The 17,847-nt window shown below is 39.4% G+C and overlaps 1 protein-coding gene across 2 annotated transcripts in view; it reads left to right on the top strand.

Annotated features, from left to right (window-relative positions):
• LOC149823296 (folylpolyglutamate synthase-like) overlaps positions 1 to 17,847 on the top strand; it is a 105,923-nt gene that overhangs the window by 16,601 nt on the left and 71,475 nt on the right. For both annotated transcript variants that reach the window (XR_016434745.1, XM_090018765.1), the window contains exons 4-5: positions 4,519 to 4,628; positions 6,450 to 6,510. Coding sequence is in view for 1 of the 2 variants with exons in the window: in XM_090018765.1 (XP_089874891.1) it covers positions 4,519 to 4,628; positions 6,450 to 6,510 (171 nt within the window). In the remaining variant the exon portion in view is untranslated. The remainder of the gene's footprint in view (positions 1 to 4,518; positions 4,629 to 6,449; positions 6,511 to 17,847) is intronic.

Raw genomic sequence — 17,847 nt, 5'->3', positions numbered from 1 at the left:
TAGTCTTGGCGATGGCTTTGCCTCAAAGCTTGCTAGATTCAGTCTTCTTTGAAAGCCATGTCCTTCATTTACTTTAAACAAGTGAGATAGATAATAAGAAAAATCTTAATGTTTTTTTTTGTGAAAGATGGATTGCTTATTCCTGAATAATAGGCTTTGGTGTTCTACTCACACGTTTGAGTAAAGTGGGGATAAAGAGTTATGCGAGCATACTATCTAATTTTGTTTAAAAGGATTTTTCCTACACTTTGTTAATGGATACCACTATGGAGGTGAAGATAGGCTTGGCTGACTCCACTTTCTCTCTCTCACGTCTCTTTTTTGTAGAGAGAAAAAAATTGAAACCCATGATTCACAATGCCTATCACTTCTGCCATGTCAACTTAATGAAATTGTATCTCGTAATGTTGCATGCTGGAGTATCTAGGCTGAAATATTTAATTATGTAGCTTATCTTCTGTTGGCTGATTTTCGTGAACCAAATAATGTGCAACTAGTTTTAGCCTTTTAACACTTGGAGACAGTCCTTAAATACTAGTCAATGTGAGAAAAAGGGAAAGTAGATGTGAGAAGCAAGAAGGGTACAGATTGTTGAGATGAGTTATGTGAAAATATTGAATGGTTGGTAGCTATTCCTATCATGATTATATGTTAATTGTTACAATTGTGGACTTGTACAAAGTTCAAGCATAGATTAAATGAAACGGCCCTAGCAATTTCATTGCCATGGACATTGGACAAAAGCGATTTTCAATTTTCAAATAAGACAAGTAGTAACTGTAGCCACAATAGGATCCAAGATACAAAAAAATGCATTGTAGAAGACTTGTGTTTGGTAGGATCTATATTTAGTTTGCATTTAAATCCACCACTAGAACCAGTTGATCAATATATTCACCTGTTTTGGCTTCACATAAACCAGCCTATCTATATCCATGCCTCAGTTTGCATTTGAATTCACCAGTAGAACCAGTTGATCAATCTACTCACCTGTTGTGGCTTCACATAATCCAGCCTCTCTATAAGCATGCCTTTAGTTTTAGCATCCTTTTAATGGCTTCTGGGTGGCTTTGCCTGGTGTTTCTGGCAATTGACAGTCACATAGGCCAAATATGGTGCAGTAAATGTGAACTGTGGTAAGGCATCTGTCATGTTTTAATATCTCTTAGGATGCTCGTGTAATAAAATAGCTGAAAATACAAAAACAATGCCACTAAGGGCTTTACAAGATCACAATCACAATCACAATCACAAAAGTGCATAAGCACAAACCAATGCCATTAAAGGCTTACAAGATCACAATCACAATGTGCACAAGCACAAGTCCACTATAGGACAAAACAATAGCCAACAAGGGGCAACAACACAAGCCCCAAGTGCATATAAGACATTAAGAAACTAAATAGAAAAACACAAAATATAAATATATTCTTTATTGAGCATAAATGCTTAAGAAAGGCATTTAGAAAAATGGGCAAGTAGTGCCATTATATACAAAAGAACCCAAGGCATAAAGCCATTGGGAGCTCCCATAGGAGTCATTGGGAGCTCCCAACGACTCTATGGTCCCAATGACCATAAAGCCCCTACAATGCAATAAAGGAGAAAATAGAAATAAAATAAGAAAAACAAAAAAGCAAAACTGTCCCTAGTGGACAACATTACAAAAAGATGAAAATACCCCTAGCGGGTATTACCCATTACATCAATATAAATAACATATATATATATATATATATATATATATATATATGTACAATATGAAACAAATATATATAAATGACATTACACACACACATATATATACAACTTAACAGCTCGAATAATAAGCTATTCTCTGTGTTTGGTCTAGCATTGAAGACCAAAAGTGTCTAAGCTAGTTTATTCTCATCCTTGTTCACTTTAGCAATTTAATATCATATTTGTGGCTTAAGATCATGACGAGCCTGAGCTATATGAGCTGGACATTAGCTAGCTTATTTTAAAAAGTAGGTTGTTTCAAAGGTGGAAGTAATAGGATTTGAACTCTCGACCTGTTGAGCTAAGTTCAAGCTGGCTCTTTTACAAAAACCTGGAAGCAATAGGATTTTAACTCTAAAGCTTTTGTTTCCAAGCCAAACACTTTAACCACTTGTTCTATGCAAAACTATGTGATGTTAAATATAACCAAGATATATTTATTACTTCTTAAGGAGCCTATACCAGATGAGCTGAGCAAACACCAGTTGTTTGTGTTCGGCTTGTCAAACCTATTTTATGAGTTCGAACAAGCTCTTTTTGAGCTGAGCCATGAGCGGCTTCTCCCGTTTCCCAACTGCTGGTCAGATCAATACAACTGGATTTCGTATATGTTCACACCAAGAAAGAATTCTAATAATACAAGATTCTTAGTTTAATTTTTTTTATGTGACAAAATTTTCAATTGTTTCGCTCATGGACAGCTTCTCACTATTGTGTCATTTACATGTGTTGGAACTATTTTTATCCTCACTTTTGGAGTGAATAAGTGAACAAATGATCCACTTGACAACTAGAGAAACCAAAAGATCAAAATGCATCATGTAAGGCACAAGTGATGCTCTCCAAGCTTGTTTTACATCATGTATATTGCAATATGTAAAATAAATACCTTTTGATGTGGATTGTTTTCAAACTAGTAGCTCCCTCGTGTATGCTTCATCATGTAGATTTTCACAAAGAAATGCATTTTGGACATAGTCCAACCCTTCTTCTTGCCCACATGGGGTTTCCGCTCATCTGGTATGGGCAACTTGTGAACATCACCATGTTGATGGGATGTCATGAGTTTGAAACCCATGAGTTCATGCCCTTTTTTTTCGAGAATCAAGTTGGGTGTACTCCCTGGTGAGCAAGGGGAACCTGGACTTTTTTGCCAATGAACTCGGTGAGTGAGGCTGTTTTTCCCTGGTTATATATAAAAAAATCTTCTTGTTGCTAAGCTGGTCTTAGATCTTTCAGTGTTTTCGTCTATATCTTAATAAGTTTTGTATGTCTCATGACATAAATGGGGTCCAACCCCAACTGATCTTTTGGGAGAGGAATCCCTGTTAGAGTGCCTCAGGAAGTAGATCAGAATAAATGCTTAACCTGTAACTTGGTTTTTAACTGAAAGCCCCTTTGTTGATGTTCTTTACTTTGTATGTCGCTTATGTTCCTTTAGCAAAGTTTTCTTATTCTTGTCGTCAAAAATGAAAAAGAACAGGAAAAAGAAAAAAAAATTGTGCTATCCAAAATGACACCCTGCTTGTGCTCTTGGATTCAATGAACTAAATATCAAAAGAATGAGCTGGAAAATAGGCTTCTCATATTCTTTTCTTTCACTTGAAATAATGTACTCTCCATGTGGCTAATGAGCTAGCAAATAGGATTCTCATTATTGTTTTCTTTTACTCGAAATAATGTACTCTCCATGTGGCTATGTTTATTCATAGTGAGTTGTGCTGACTGGATTTCCATAGTATAATCAGTTTGCAGTATCTGTGGGAGTAGGTTTGACTGAATTTATAACTGGCTATTTTCCATTTTGCTGTCCTCCTTTTCCTTCTTTTACCCTAATTTCTGAAAAACAACCAGCCTTTTCATAAATGATATATCTAAGTTTATATAAAAAATTAAGCAGCAGCCCACTATGGAGTTATCCCAAGTATCGTTTAGTTACACTGAAGTTGCCATATATTTTACTTATTGCTAAGATATATGGAAGCATCCAACTCTTTTTTCTTCCCATCTTTCTCTTCCCTTAGCTCTTTCTTCATGCCATCACCACCATCACCAGTTTCACAGAATACCATGGTCATCATGGATGTTTCAAAGCAGTTGATGACTCACACTACATGAGACATCACCACGAGTGTGTTCAGGTGCTCTCTCTCTCTCTGACCGCCAACCTCACAGCAATATTCATCCAAAAGAATTCACCCGTACTGAAATGCTTGCCTGTACTAGATGTCCTTCCACTGGATCGCTCCTTTTCAAATGCACTCCCTTATCTTCTGGTCTTCTCCTTACAAATGTCAAAATCTTGAATGCTTTTTATTATTTTAAAAAGGTTAAAAACAAGGCTAAAAGCGTTTTTTTGCATACCAATTAATCATTTCTGTTCGTGATTGTGGTGAAGGTAATCACAGTTTTTTTCTTCAAAAATCATGTGAGAAAACATCATTTATGAAAGCCTGGTTGTTTTCTGGGATTTTGGGTAAAAGGTGGAGAGACAAACGGAAAACTTTAATACATTAACTATCCTCTATCATCCTTCTATAATTCTTGACGTATGTTCCATGGGTGTTCTTCTTTATCTTTTTACCACTATTTTTTGTTGAAACATTTGCTTCAATAGTAGGTGCTAAGTCCTTCATACACAAGCATATTAATATATATGATTATCTGGAAGAGTATGTCTAGACATTCCTTGTAAGTATTTGTTATTGGAGTATTTACCACACATTCATGTATGGATATACAGAACTAAATAAGCTTTTGTCCTCAATTTTGCTGCAGGGTTCAACCTGTACCTTTTCTGAAGCTATCTTACGTGCATGTGGCTTTCGTACGGGACTTTTTACATCACCCCACTTGATTGATGTGAGAGAAAGATACCGTATTAATGGGTTAGTACTTTAAGACAAATTTATTTACCTGTTATTAGCCTTGTTTTTTTTGCTAACTAAAAGTTGTAAGGCCTCCAAGTTAATCCACATTAGTGCAAGTCAGCTTGGATTTGTGGCAAGCGGCCAACCCTGTATATGATGCGGTTGTGCTTGATCCATGTTGCAGCCAAGTAAATGAATTAAGCCATGACTGAGCACAGTCAAGCTGACTTTTCTTCAAACAGTGATGTTCATTCTTGTGTCATATGATCTTAATCATTTGCAAAGTCCTGTCTTGGGATTGAATTGTTGACCGACTAACAGATTGTATACATGAATAAGACCCATGAATAAATCAGATGAAATTAAATAATTAAAAAGGTAAACTATCATATCAAAGAATTTTTCCAATAAAAAGTGACAGAAAAAGGTTTAAGTTTTTCAAGTAAAAGGTTTGCACCTCCACTATTATCCTCACTGTTCTCTCATCAAATAGTTTATTTGCTTTACTCTGTATATTGGATGGTGTTTCCCCATATTATATTAAATCAACATTATGGGAAGAACCCTCCTGTTTCTTTTATTAACCAAACAGAAAAGAAGAGGATAAAATGGGGGAAAAAGCCCTACCATTCTAGCGGAAACTGTAGAGTATACCATTCTTTTGGAAATTGATGTTAGCGAGATCCCTTCAGTTGCTCATTCCTGTCAAGAAGAAATAGAAAAGAAATCTGACATGAAATGACAGAGTGAAGCCACCTTTGGTCCCATGCACAAACAAGGGGGCTTCCATGTCTAAGATCAACTCAAGCAACAAAATGGACATAGGCCCATTTGATAATTGGCTTAATAAGCAGAAGGGAAAACTGACACTCTTCTATTTGTGTTGCAAGGAAAACCCCATTAGATTCCCTTAAGAAACAATCATCTTGAGTACATCACTATTTTTACCTATTTGTAATAGTTCAAATTGCAGGAAATCGCCTTCCAAAGGAGCATTTTGAATCTGGAATCCTGCTGAAAAAAATCATTCCAGGACCCATGCAGCACAATTTTGTGCTTTTAGTGTTGAATTTAAGTTTTCACCTTCTAACAATTTCAGTTTTGCGTTGGCATTGTCCCTGTGTCTGCGTGTTAAAGAATGTTAGAATTTATCAACTGTGATTATCTCCTACTTTTAAATATATAAGTTATCAACTCCTTTTCCTTTTTTAATTACAACTCTCTCTCTCTTCCTTTCTGACACACACACACACACACATGCACACTCAGAGAGAGGAGAAACCATGAATAGGAAGCTTCAGCAGTTATTAAAGAAAAAAAGGAATGCAGAGTACCTGGTGTATGTATGTACATGTGAATGTGCATTTGGATTTGAACGTTTAGTTGCTATTTGGTCTAAAAGATTTCATCTTAGGACATAGAAAGCTGCTAAATTGTGTAATGACCCTATACAAACTGTCTTAGCACATCAGAAGACCTATCTATTGCAAATGGATGGGCTATTGATTTGATTTCATTGTCTGGCAGCATGTGACACTTAAATGCTTTGAGATTTTGCTGTTTTCTTTTGTAATGTTGCATGCGAACATTGTAGATAAAATGGTGTTGCAGGTTTTTGATGTTTGTATGTTTGTGTACTTTTAGATATCTGGAGATCATGGAATTTTGGGTGCTTAACTGGATATTTGTAAATATCAAAATTCCATCTTGTGAGAATTCCTATATTGGAGAACATCATTTGCTGCAGCATTGTGGTTTCCCTTTTCGTTGACCTTATAACCATGATAGTGATATTTTCCTATCGTCCTCACTCAATTCTTATTTTCAATTGCATTCTAGGTTGGATATTTCTGAAGACAAGTTTCTACAGTACTTTTGGGATTGTTGGAATAAACTAAAGGTACTCAGTTTTGCTCTTTCCTGACTGCATTTATTTGGTTTACTTTGAAGCACCCATAAATCCCCTAAACAACAATGCTAATGCATGTTTCTGCTCTAGAATATATACCAAGATAAAACTTTTGATATGGACATTCAACTATGGAAAATAAAAAAAGCAACCTAAAAGGTCATGAAAAACCTCGAGTATATTGTATTGGTGAAGCTTGTGGTTTCTCGACTGACTTGTTATGATTTGTGATTGAAATGTGAAAAGAATATTGTGATAGTGTGTGAGACAGTTGGGGCACCCCAGAGTTACTGGAAGCTTCTTAGATAGGTGGGAAGAGCGCTTCCCAACAACTTTCTTCAGAAGCGCGATACTCTTCGCTTTCGAAACTTCAGGGGAATCTCGATTCCCCAATGCTTCTTCTATGCTTCCCACACGCATTGTCCATGCTTCAGATATGCTTTTCTCACGTTTCTTTTCATGTTATCCATGTGCTTTCTCTGACGCTTCCTCTGACTTCCCAAGTGCTTTCTCTAAATTGGTAACCATCACTGTCATATTTTAACAAAGATTAATTTTTTTACTGAAAAATCATGAAATATAAGAATAATCAATTTTATTTTAGTTTTTATTTGCTTTTTGTTCAATTCCTATTCAGTTCTCATATTGCTTCTTTTTTTATTCCTGTTTCACTTTCAAATTGATACTTCGTTTTTTGTTCCCTATGAATTTTAAATGCCTCACTTATTTATATTAAACAGACAAGATCCAAAGTGTAAAATTCTGACATGGCTCTGCATTCTAAGAGTTTCATAGTTCCTATTGAATTTGATCTAAGGGTTAATGCAGAACTCTTAAATGAAGCAATAATATGAAAAATAGTTACTCATGGAATAAAGAAAATTCACATATTTTCTTTCCAGAGTTCCTAATGTTGACTTTAAACAATTTTGTCTAGTCTTTTAGGATTCATCATGTAGTAAAAAAGACCAACCAGATCTGTTCAATTTTTGGACACAGGCAATGTTGTCCAATTTTCAAACTCAATTTAGTGCTGAAGTTGTCAAATCTTATCTGAGTTTCTTGAATATATACATACATCCAGAATGATGGAAACAAAATATGCAAAAATGAAACATGCAAAAATGGGTTTTCGGTGTTTTTTTGTTTTATATTTAAATTCTGACCGGACAAATGTAAGCTAAGTGCTTGATTTCATGGGGATTGGCTCTTGGATCATCTGATTCCGACATGTGGGTAGGTTTTTATAGGGTTTAAAAAATCAAGGGCCCACAATTTTCATGCTAAAAGATCATTCTTTTCTTTGCAAAGGCACAATCTAGGTGTGGGTTCCTAACAAATCAACCATGCCAAACACATCGACAGGGTCAGAATTGTGAAAAAACACCGACAAATCCATTTCTACTCATTTTGCATGTGTTCCCATCATTCCGCATGCACATTATATATATATATATATATATATATATATATATATATATATATATACCCATTAGAAGGGAAATGAAAACCTACCCACTAGAAAACCTACCAAACCTACCCACTAAGAAACATTTTATTGGATTTTCAGTGTTTTTTCAAAATTTTGACCTTACAGATGTGTTCATCATGATTAATTTACTAGAAATTGATACTTGGATCATGTATTTTCGATGGAAAACATGGTTTTTGGAGCCTCGAAAATTTATGAAAATTATAGGCCATTGATTTTTGAAACCTTATAAAAACCTATCCATTCATGGGAATCAAATGCTCCAAGAACTGATTCCTATAAAAACAAGTGCATAGATCACATCTGTAAGGTCAGAATTTAAAAAAAACACTGAAAATCCGATAAAATGTTTCTTAGTGGGTATGTTTGGTAGGTTTTCTAGTGGATAGCTTTTCATTCTCCCCCACTAGAATATGTTAACTGGAAATCTGGAAATATGTGAACTGGAGTATGAACTAAGATTTTTATGGGTTTTTTCCCTTAAATTTCACCATACGGTTGAGATCTAGATGCTTGGTTTTATAGAAACTGATGCATAAGAAGGATCTTTTAAGGCTTGAAAATCAATGGCTCATAATTTTCATAAATATTCAAGCATCCAAAATTACATTTTTTCTATCACAAAGAAAATTTGCACTGGATTTATTGAAAGAAGATGGAATGCTCGGATGAAAAGATGCAGAAACCCCATTTGAAGTTAACCATAAATTGGGCCAAAGCAAGGACAAAGAATTAAAAGATGTTGGGAGGTATCAAAAGCTGGTAGGCAAGCTTATATATCTCATCATCACAAGACCAGAAATAACATAGGCTGTGAGTCTGATGAGTAGATTCATGCATGCTCCCACTCTTGCCCATATGTGTCGTGTATCAAATTTTGAGGTACTTGAAGCATAATATAGGAAAGGGTCTCTTGTACACCAATCATGGGCATTTTGATATTGAACTGTATGTAGATGCAAATTGGGCAGGGGCAATTGAAGATAGATGGTCAATCTCAGGGCATTGTGCATTAATTGGAGGAAATTTGGTGTCATGGAAGAGTAAAAAGCAGACTGTGGTGGCTAGATACAGTGAAGAGGAAAAATATAGAGTTGTAGCGCATGGAATATGTGAAGGTATTATGAGATTTTGTGTGTATGTGGTTCAGCTTTCTTAGGAGACAAGAAAAGGGAGAGAGAGAGAGAGATGCACAATGGCTGGGGCGGCACACACACACTCGACCTCCAAGCCCTAAGCCTTATAATAAAGAGTAGATATACAATGAGACAATGTTACAGGAGTATTACAAGAATGCCATTACTAAAACAATATATGCATGTGTTTTATTTAACGTGCACATACTATATTTTAACACCCTCCCTCAAGTTGTACGTGATTTTGGAGTATGTACAACTTGCTCTTCAATAGCCAAAATTGACGTCCTGTTAACCCCTTGGTAAACAAGTCTGCCACTTGATCTTCTGTTCGAACATAACGTAGTTCTATCTCCTGCATCTCGACTTTCTGCCGTATAAAATGTTGATCAATCTCAATGTGCTTCGTTATGCTATGCTCGATAGGATTACATGCAATGTTTATTGCACTTTGATTGTCACATAGAAGAGATGATCGAATAATTGTCTCCCCAAGATCACTCAATAAGTGTCTAATCCATGTAGCTTTTGCCGTGCTTGCAGCCATCGACCTGTATTCAGCCTCTGTACTCGATCGTGCCACTGCCTTTTGTTTTCTGCTGCTCCAGGACATTAAATTGTATTCAATATAGACACAATATCCAGAGACAGAGCGTCTGTCATCTGGATCTCCTGCCCAATCTGTGTTTGTATAAGTGATGAATTCATGCCCTCTATGCAAGTTATCGTTCTTGCGATAAACAAGTCCGTCTCCTATAGTTCATTTTAAATAGCGTAGAATGCGCTTCACAACTTCCATATGACCTTCCGTTGGAGCATGCATAAACTAGGATACCTGATTGACAACATAAACTATATCAGGTCTGGTAAAGGTCAAGTACTGTAACATCCCCACGAGGCTTCTATATGTTGTAGGGTTGGCACAAAGATGGCCATCTTCAGAGCTCAGTCTTTGATGTAATACACTAGGAGTGCTGACTGGTTTGCAATTTGTTATCCCGACTCTTTCCAAAAGATCAAGAGTGTATTTTTGTTGCATGAGTACCAATGTGTCTTGTTGTCTGTCGACTTCCACACCAAGAAAATACCTCAACTCCCCTAAATCTTTCATCTTGAAAGTTTTCATTAAAAACTGCTTCACGTCTTGCACATAATTATCTGAACTCCCAGTGATCACAATGTCATCAACATATATAAGAAGAAGTATAACAATGTCTGTCTTTTGGTAAATAAAGAGCGAGTGATCCAGAGAGTATCTTCTAAAACCATAGCTTTGAATTTGCATAGAGAAACTTTCAAACCAAGAACGGGACGTTTGTTTCAATCCATATAGGGATTTCCTTAGTTTGCACACCCAAGCAGTAGGATCCTTCTCGGCATAACCAGGAGGTTGCTCCATATACACTTCCTCCTTTAAAGTTCCATGCAAGAATGCATTTTTAACATCCATCTGTCTAAGCCTCCATCCTCGGTCGACTGCTAGGGATATGATGACACGAATTGTACCCATTTTGACTACCGGACTGAAAGTTTTATCGTAGTCTTCACCATATTGTTGTGTGAATCCCCGAGCAACAAGTCGCGCCTTATATCTGTCAATACTTCCTTCGGGCTTCTACTTTGTTTTATAAACCCATTTTGAGCCAACTACATTCTTTCCTTCTGGCCGAGGTACTATTTCCCAAGTCTGGAACTCATGAAGTGCTTCCATTTCTTCATTCATAGCTTCAGTCCAATGATGGGATTGAAGAGCTTGATTAAAACAAGTGGGCTCATCCTGTTTTGTGAGCTGAGACATAAACAACTGAAAATCAAGGGAAAAGGTCTCATAACTCACCCATCGTTGAATAGGATGCCTAATGCGTGATGGCTTTTGAGCCGGATCATTGGCGATGCTTTCCACATTCCTCGACTCTGTATTTTTGTCCCGTCTAGTATATATCTGTCCAGAGAAGCGTTCTACTGGGGTTGGCTCAACTGAAGATGATTCGACATGTATCTGTGAGTCATTTAACTCCCTACTCAAGCCGAAGGAAGGATAATTCACCTGACATGTTTCTCCTGTATTAGCGAAAAGATCTGCGCTCATCCATGGATCATATACCTCTACTTCTCGAGGTGGCAACTCTTCAGATTCATTGACATGAAAATTTTGTTCATCAAAAACAACATTTCTGGAGGTCCTAATATGTTTGGTAGTAGGGTCATAACATCGATAGCCTTTGTATTCATCCACATACCCAACAAATTTACACTTAACGGCCTTGTCCTGAAACTTATTTCGCAGAGATGAATCAATATCTACATACTATACACAACCAAAAACACGCAACTCACCATAAGAGGGATGTTGCCCAAATAAAATATAATAGGGAGATTTCCGATCCAGATAAGACAATTTATGACATGAACAGATGTGTGAAAAACTTCTGTCCAGAGACTAACGAGCACATTACTATCATGTAACATGCTCATCGCACTCTCGACAATATGCCTGTATTTCCTCTCCGCAACCCCATTTTGTTGAGGGGTATGCGGGCAAGAAACCTGTCGACTTATTTATTTATCTCAAAGAAAGGCAATAAACTCGTTCGATAAATACTCTCCTCCACCGTCATATTGTAAATGCACAATATCACAAGAAAACTTTGTTTTGACCATCGAATGGAATTCCTGAAATATTTGGAAAACTTCATGCTTATATTTCAAGAAATATATCCAAGTATAACGGGAATAAAAATCAATAAAGATAACATAGTAACGACTGCCAGAAGGAGAAGGAATAGGTGCGGGTCCCCAAACATCGGAACAAATAATCTCAAATGGCTTTGAAGCCCTTTTATTAATAATATGAAATGGAAGAACATGGCTTTTGCAGAGTTCGCATGAAGAACATTTAGTATTATTATAAAAAAATGAACATAAACTAGACTCTGGAAGAAGACCATCAGATACAAGATTTTCAACGAAACCCCGACTACAATGTCCCAAACGACTATGCCAAATATCTGGCTTATTACAATGAGATGAATTAAAAACTTCCAATGAAGGGAAAAACAAGGACTCTGAAGGCGAAGACACCGAAGAATGCTTAGACGACTTCAACTGGAGGACTGAGACTGAAGGCGAAGACACTGAAGGAATCTCCTTGAAGACGTACATGTTTCCTTGTCGCTCCCCCTTAGCGAATGTCTCCTTCGTTCGTAGATCCTTAACATAAACAGAAGAGGGAGTAAATTTGACGGAAGAATTCATATCGTCAACAAGTTTAGCTACAGAAACAATGTTCCTTTTAATATTAGGAGCAAAAAGCACATTGGACAAGTGAAGTGAGGACTTTGACATAGGGATATGTGTAACGCCCTAGAAGTTCGACTTGAGAAACGAAGATTTGAATGAAATTACCTTCAAGAGTCAGAGTTTGCAGCAAAGATTTTTAAAGATACCAAAGGTTTTAGATAAAAGCACAAGCCGATTCTTTTGAGCACGTTAGCAAAAAGACCCAGCACAAACACAAGGTCATTTCCTAACTAAGCCAAAATAGTTAGCAAAAGATAGAAAAGAATTTATCCATAAAAAGGGTTTAGTTTGTATAAAGCAAAAGGGTATCTACCCAAAACAACAAAAAATACAAAACCAAATAGCCAGCGTGTCGACGAGAGAGGCGAGACTTTGATCATGTAGCATTTGCACCGCCGTCGGTAAGAAGAGCTACCTGTCAACTACACCCATAAAAATGGGGCCAATCCTGAAAACTGGTAGGTACACAAAAAGAATAAGATGAACAACAACAAATCTAAAGCATGCTCAAATCTAAGCAAATAAAAACTGATACAACAGACGCAGGTAAATAGCAAAACTAACCAAGATATCATGAGCTCAAAAAGGCTAGTATTACAGTGATAACAATCTAACTGTAAGCAGTCACAACCAGACTTATCATGCATACCTTCTAACTATCGCAAATAACAAACTGATAGCAAGGTAGAAGCATCAGTCCGAAGAAAGAACAAACAACAACTGTGAGCATGCCATAATGTGATCTGATTATTATCTGGACATTGTGGGTATGCACAATGTGTAAAACGTAGAAACAACCGAGATCCATTCGAGGGTTCATTATGCTATGTAATTTATTATACCCTGAAAGACTGACTGAGTCCGCTCCTAAGGGAACAACCAATGGTCGAGAGAGTAAGTCCCTAAAGGCTAAACAAGGCCCAAGGATGCATCCAACTTCTGCAGAAGTGCCAGGCGACTACCACCTAGGATACTTATGGTAACGCCATTTCCCCTACCTCCGATGACTGAGGAAACCAGATCTTTGCCCGTAATGACCATGAATGGCCTGTCCATCGAAGGGTTTGTACCATCCATCCTCTCTCTTGATGAACCAACCCGAACAAGTACGATGATGGGTTTTTCTTCATCATCGCCTTGCTCTACATGCCCTGGTCTATTCGACCCACTTGGACATCTTGCCTGTGAAGGCGCATGATTACCATTTAGTGAGATGTTCATAATTGTGCTCTTTCGCATACCATGAGGCCTATTCACTTCGTGCTACACATCAAAGCATCACATAACACTGCCAAGAAATGCGGCTAGGCTTATAGCCACAAGCCACAAGCCACAAGCCACAAGCCACAAGCCACAAGGAAACACTCAAAACAAGCTCAGATGCTGACAACGGTTTCTAGAGGTACCTGAAAAGTAGAAACAATAACATGATCGCAATCTACGTGACGCAGACAATAAGCGAAACAGTAAAAGCATAAATAAGCAAGTCAAGCACAAGGCCAAGGCGCAAAAAGCGCGGGGCAATAGAAAGTAAAGTGCGGAAACGTAACAGCCAAGGCACATAAAGCGCGGGGAAACAGAAAGTAAAGTACTGAACAGTAAACAACCAAGACGCATAAAGCGCGGGGCAACAAAAAGTAAAGTGCTGAAACGTAAATAGGACAAGGATCACGAAACCGCGTCCTTGAGTTAAAGAACAGAAAAGAAAGCCTAGGCACATATAGTGCGGCGACAACAGAAAGTAAGCAAGACAAGGATCGCGAAACCGCGTCCTTGAGTTAAAGAACAGAAAAGAAAGCCTAGGCACATATAGCGCGACGACAACAGTAGAAAGTAAAGTGCTGGAAAGTAAACAGGACAAGGATCGCGAAACCGCGTCCTTGAGTTAAAGAATGTACATATAGCTTATATGTATACGTATATATATTGTTTAATTATCTTTTCTTTAATTCAGTTTTGATCATTCAAAGTCTTTTCGCGCAACTTTCCCCTACCTTGGGGAGTTGTGAGTTCCTGAACGCCTGCGAGCGTAAGTGCGAAGAGTCTCAGGCCACGAGACACGAGTACGCTCCGTCGTGCAACCTGCAAGCGCAAAGAGATTAACATAGGACAAAGGTGAAACAAGAGCCTGACCACTCAGGAGGGACATGAAAACATAATCCCTAATGAACAACACAGGTGGCAGGCGGCAACCAACATCGACAGGGGGCGGAGTGTAACGCCCCAAAATTTCGACTTGTGATTTCAAAAACCTTATCGAAAAACCTTTCAAAGATTTAAAGTTTTAACTTTTAAAAACGACAGCGGAAGATATTTAGAAAGGAGCACAAGTCAACAATCCTGGGTACGTTAGCTGAAAAACCATCATTCACATGGACAACAACTTAAAGTAATTGAAGAAATAAGACAATAGATTAAAAATCTGCAGTTTATTACAAAATGAGCATTTTGTTCTAAAGTTTAATAATCTAAAGAAAACTCAAAAAGACTCAGAGCCAAGCCGCCAGCAGAAAGAAGATAATTCTTGATCCATATTGCACCACGCCATTGGCCGCCTGTGCAGTCCTACTCCTCACCTGCCCATGAAATTGGTCAGTTTCATAACAAACCAGTAGGTGCACGAACATATAAATAGAATAAAAATAAAACAGGACATTTATGAGATAAACAGTTATGATATTTAAACAATCAATACAATTGTAATCTATTCTAACAGGTGTAATATGTACAAAGAGCTGTTAGTTGAAGTATTTCAAGCAGTGTAAGTCTCAATCATCTACAACTATTCAAGAAGATATTCTTTAAGTTCTGATATTAACTGGCCTGTGGGTACGCATAGACGCAAAACGTAGAAACAACCGAGACCGATCCGGGGGTTTATTATGTCAGGTGTTTTCATTAACCCGGATGGCTGACTGAGTCCGCTCCTAAGAGGACAGTCAGTGACCAAGAGAGTAAATCCCAAAGGCATTCGTGGCCCATGGATGCATCCAACTTCTGCAGAAGTACCTATGAGTTATCACCTAGGATAATTTATGGTAATCCCAATTCCCCTAATTCCGATGATTGGGGAAGCCGAGCCTTTTGCCCGTGGGGTGGTTGTTAACAACCTGTCCATCGGAGTTTTTGTACCATCCATCCTCTCCCTTGATGAACCGAGAAGGTCGAATGGGTACGACGGGGGTTTCTTAATCGCCGCCCCATCCTACATGCTCTGGTCTATTAGACCCACTCGAGCATCTTGCCTGTGAAGGCGAATTATCACCATTTATGTGATCTCAGCATTGTGCTAATTGCACGCATCGAGGTTGCTACAACCTCATCCTCCAACCATCGTAACCCACATGGGACGTACCTGTCCAAAAAGTATGGTTGTACCTCCCTAGAGGTACGACTACGATGAGAGGGCAACATATAATGTTTTATGATACTTTTGGTTCATGCATGACATGTATTGCCCTATGAGCAAATGGGCCTGTGGAGGCCGGTATTATCTCATTGATATCAATAAAGAGTTGCTTGATCACTTCGAGGTACTCAATGACCTCCCGTACTATTTGTATCATACATGTCTTCAGGTCTAATTACGATAGTAAATTTGTGGGTTTCTCGATAGATAACCCATCACAAAGTTTTATAAAAATTTGTATTATACTTGGCATGCTCGAATACTAAGAAACAAGAAGTCTCATACAAGATTCATCAGGCAATAACCAATAAGGCATATATAGTAACTTATAACGGTGAGCAAGGCGGAAATACAGTAATGAGATCTTTCTAGCAATGAGTCTACTCGTAGAGCTCACAATAAGCATGTAATTTCAAAAGAATACGGAAGCGGAAACACAACACAGACAATCACCAGTTAAGAAATTCTACGAGTAAGAATGCATGCCAAATAAACTATTCTATCACATAATCCTTATAATTTATTTCATTTATACAAACCCTTCGTGCGACTTTTCCCTACCTCGTGACGTCGTGCAATTGCGTGCGTCTACGGGTGTAGATGATACGAGGCTCAGGCCGCGGAGCCAGAGCGAGGTTCGATGCGAAGTCTGCAAAAGTGTGTGAGAGTTATTATGACATAGCTGTCAAAAGAACAAAAGGGCAACGGTAAGACCCGCCCTGTCAGCGGAAACTGATGAGTGTCAGGGTCAAGGCTCCTTCATAACAGAAAAAGAAAATAGGACGATATTGGCCCACGATCTCTGATCAAACAGCGAACAGGAGGGACATCAGCCCTTGCCTGACCAAACCACGAAAAATAGGACAGCAGACGGCTGGGCATCAACCCTTGCCTGCTAAGCAGTGAATGGCAGGTGCCTCGGCCCCTGTTAGACACTACAGCCAACGGCCTGCCTCACAAGAGTAACAGTCGGCAGGGACTTCAGTTCCTGCCTGACAAAGTTGGATGACAGGGGCCTCAGCCCCTGCAACCCAAAGAATGGCAGGGGCCTCGGTCCCTGCCAGACAAAACGGCAGGGGCTGCAACCCCTACCTGACCTAACGAGGAAATGGCAGGGGCGAGGCCCCTGCCTGAAGAACGAATAATGGTAGGGGCCCCTGCCCCTACCTGACAAAACAGGAAAATGACAGGGGCCTCGGCCCCTGCTCGCGAAACAAGGGATGGCAGGGTCATGGCCAGGGGGGAAGCGGGAGAGTGCAGGGGAATGACCGACCTCTCGTCGGTCGTCCGATAGCCCATCAGGAAGAGAGGGGGGGGGGGGGGAAGACGACAGGGGCCTGCAGGCACCCTGTCGACCCTCCGATGGTCATAGAGGGAGCGGTAGGGTGCGGCAAGGGCCGTGCGATGCCTGCCTACCTCCCAGCCAAACCCTTAAGAAGGGAGAAAAGAGGAAGGTGAAGAGGGTGGGCACGGCAGGGGCCATCAGCCTTCTGTCGTGCCTTCCGGCGAGGTGACAGAGAGTGAGACGAAGGGAGGGGATGACGTACTTGGGAAGAGGGTCGTCGGGGTCGTTGGTCGGCCGTGGTTGTCGCGGCGGCGGCGATCGACGTCGGCGGCGTGCGCAGGGAAGGAGTAGAGGAAGGTCGACACGAGGAGGAGGAAGCTCGAGAGGGGAGGCGTGCCTCCCCTCGCCCTCCTGCGACGCTCTTAAAGAGCTCGGGGGGGGGGGGGGGGGGGAGGGGGGGCGATAAATGGGGAAACCCCGATGGGTTTCCTTTATCGGGTCACAGGCGTGGTGGGGGGTGCGGCGCACAGGAGAAAGGGTTTTCGCAAAACCCTTTCTCTTGTGTAGGGCTTAAAAAAACCCTATCGATATGGGGCCCGGGTCGGGTCCGGACCTGACCCGAGTCCGATACAACTTTTTTTTTTTTAAACGTGGTCTTTACACGGAGCCCCCTGCCGGCGAACAGAAGCGACAGTGGGCGGAGCCC

Source organism: Nuphar pumila, chromosome 10, assembly GCF_984573655.1.
Source record: "Nuphar pumila chromosome 10, dmNupPumi1.hap1.1, whole genome shotgun sequence".
Taxonomy (NCBI): Eukaryota; Viridiplantae; Streptophyta; class Magnoliopsida; order Nymphaeales; family Nymphaeaceae; genus Nuphar; species Nuphar pumila.
The sequence above is the reverse complement of the archived record's forward strand: the minus strand, read 5'-3'. Positions and strand labels throughout refer to the sequence as shown.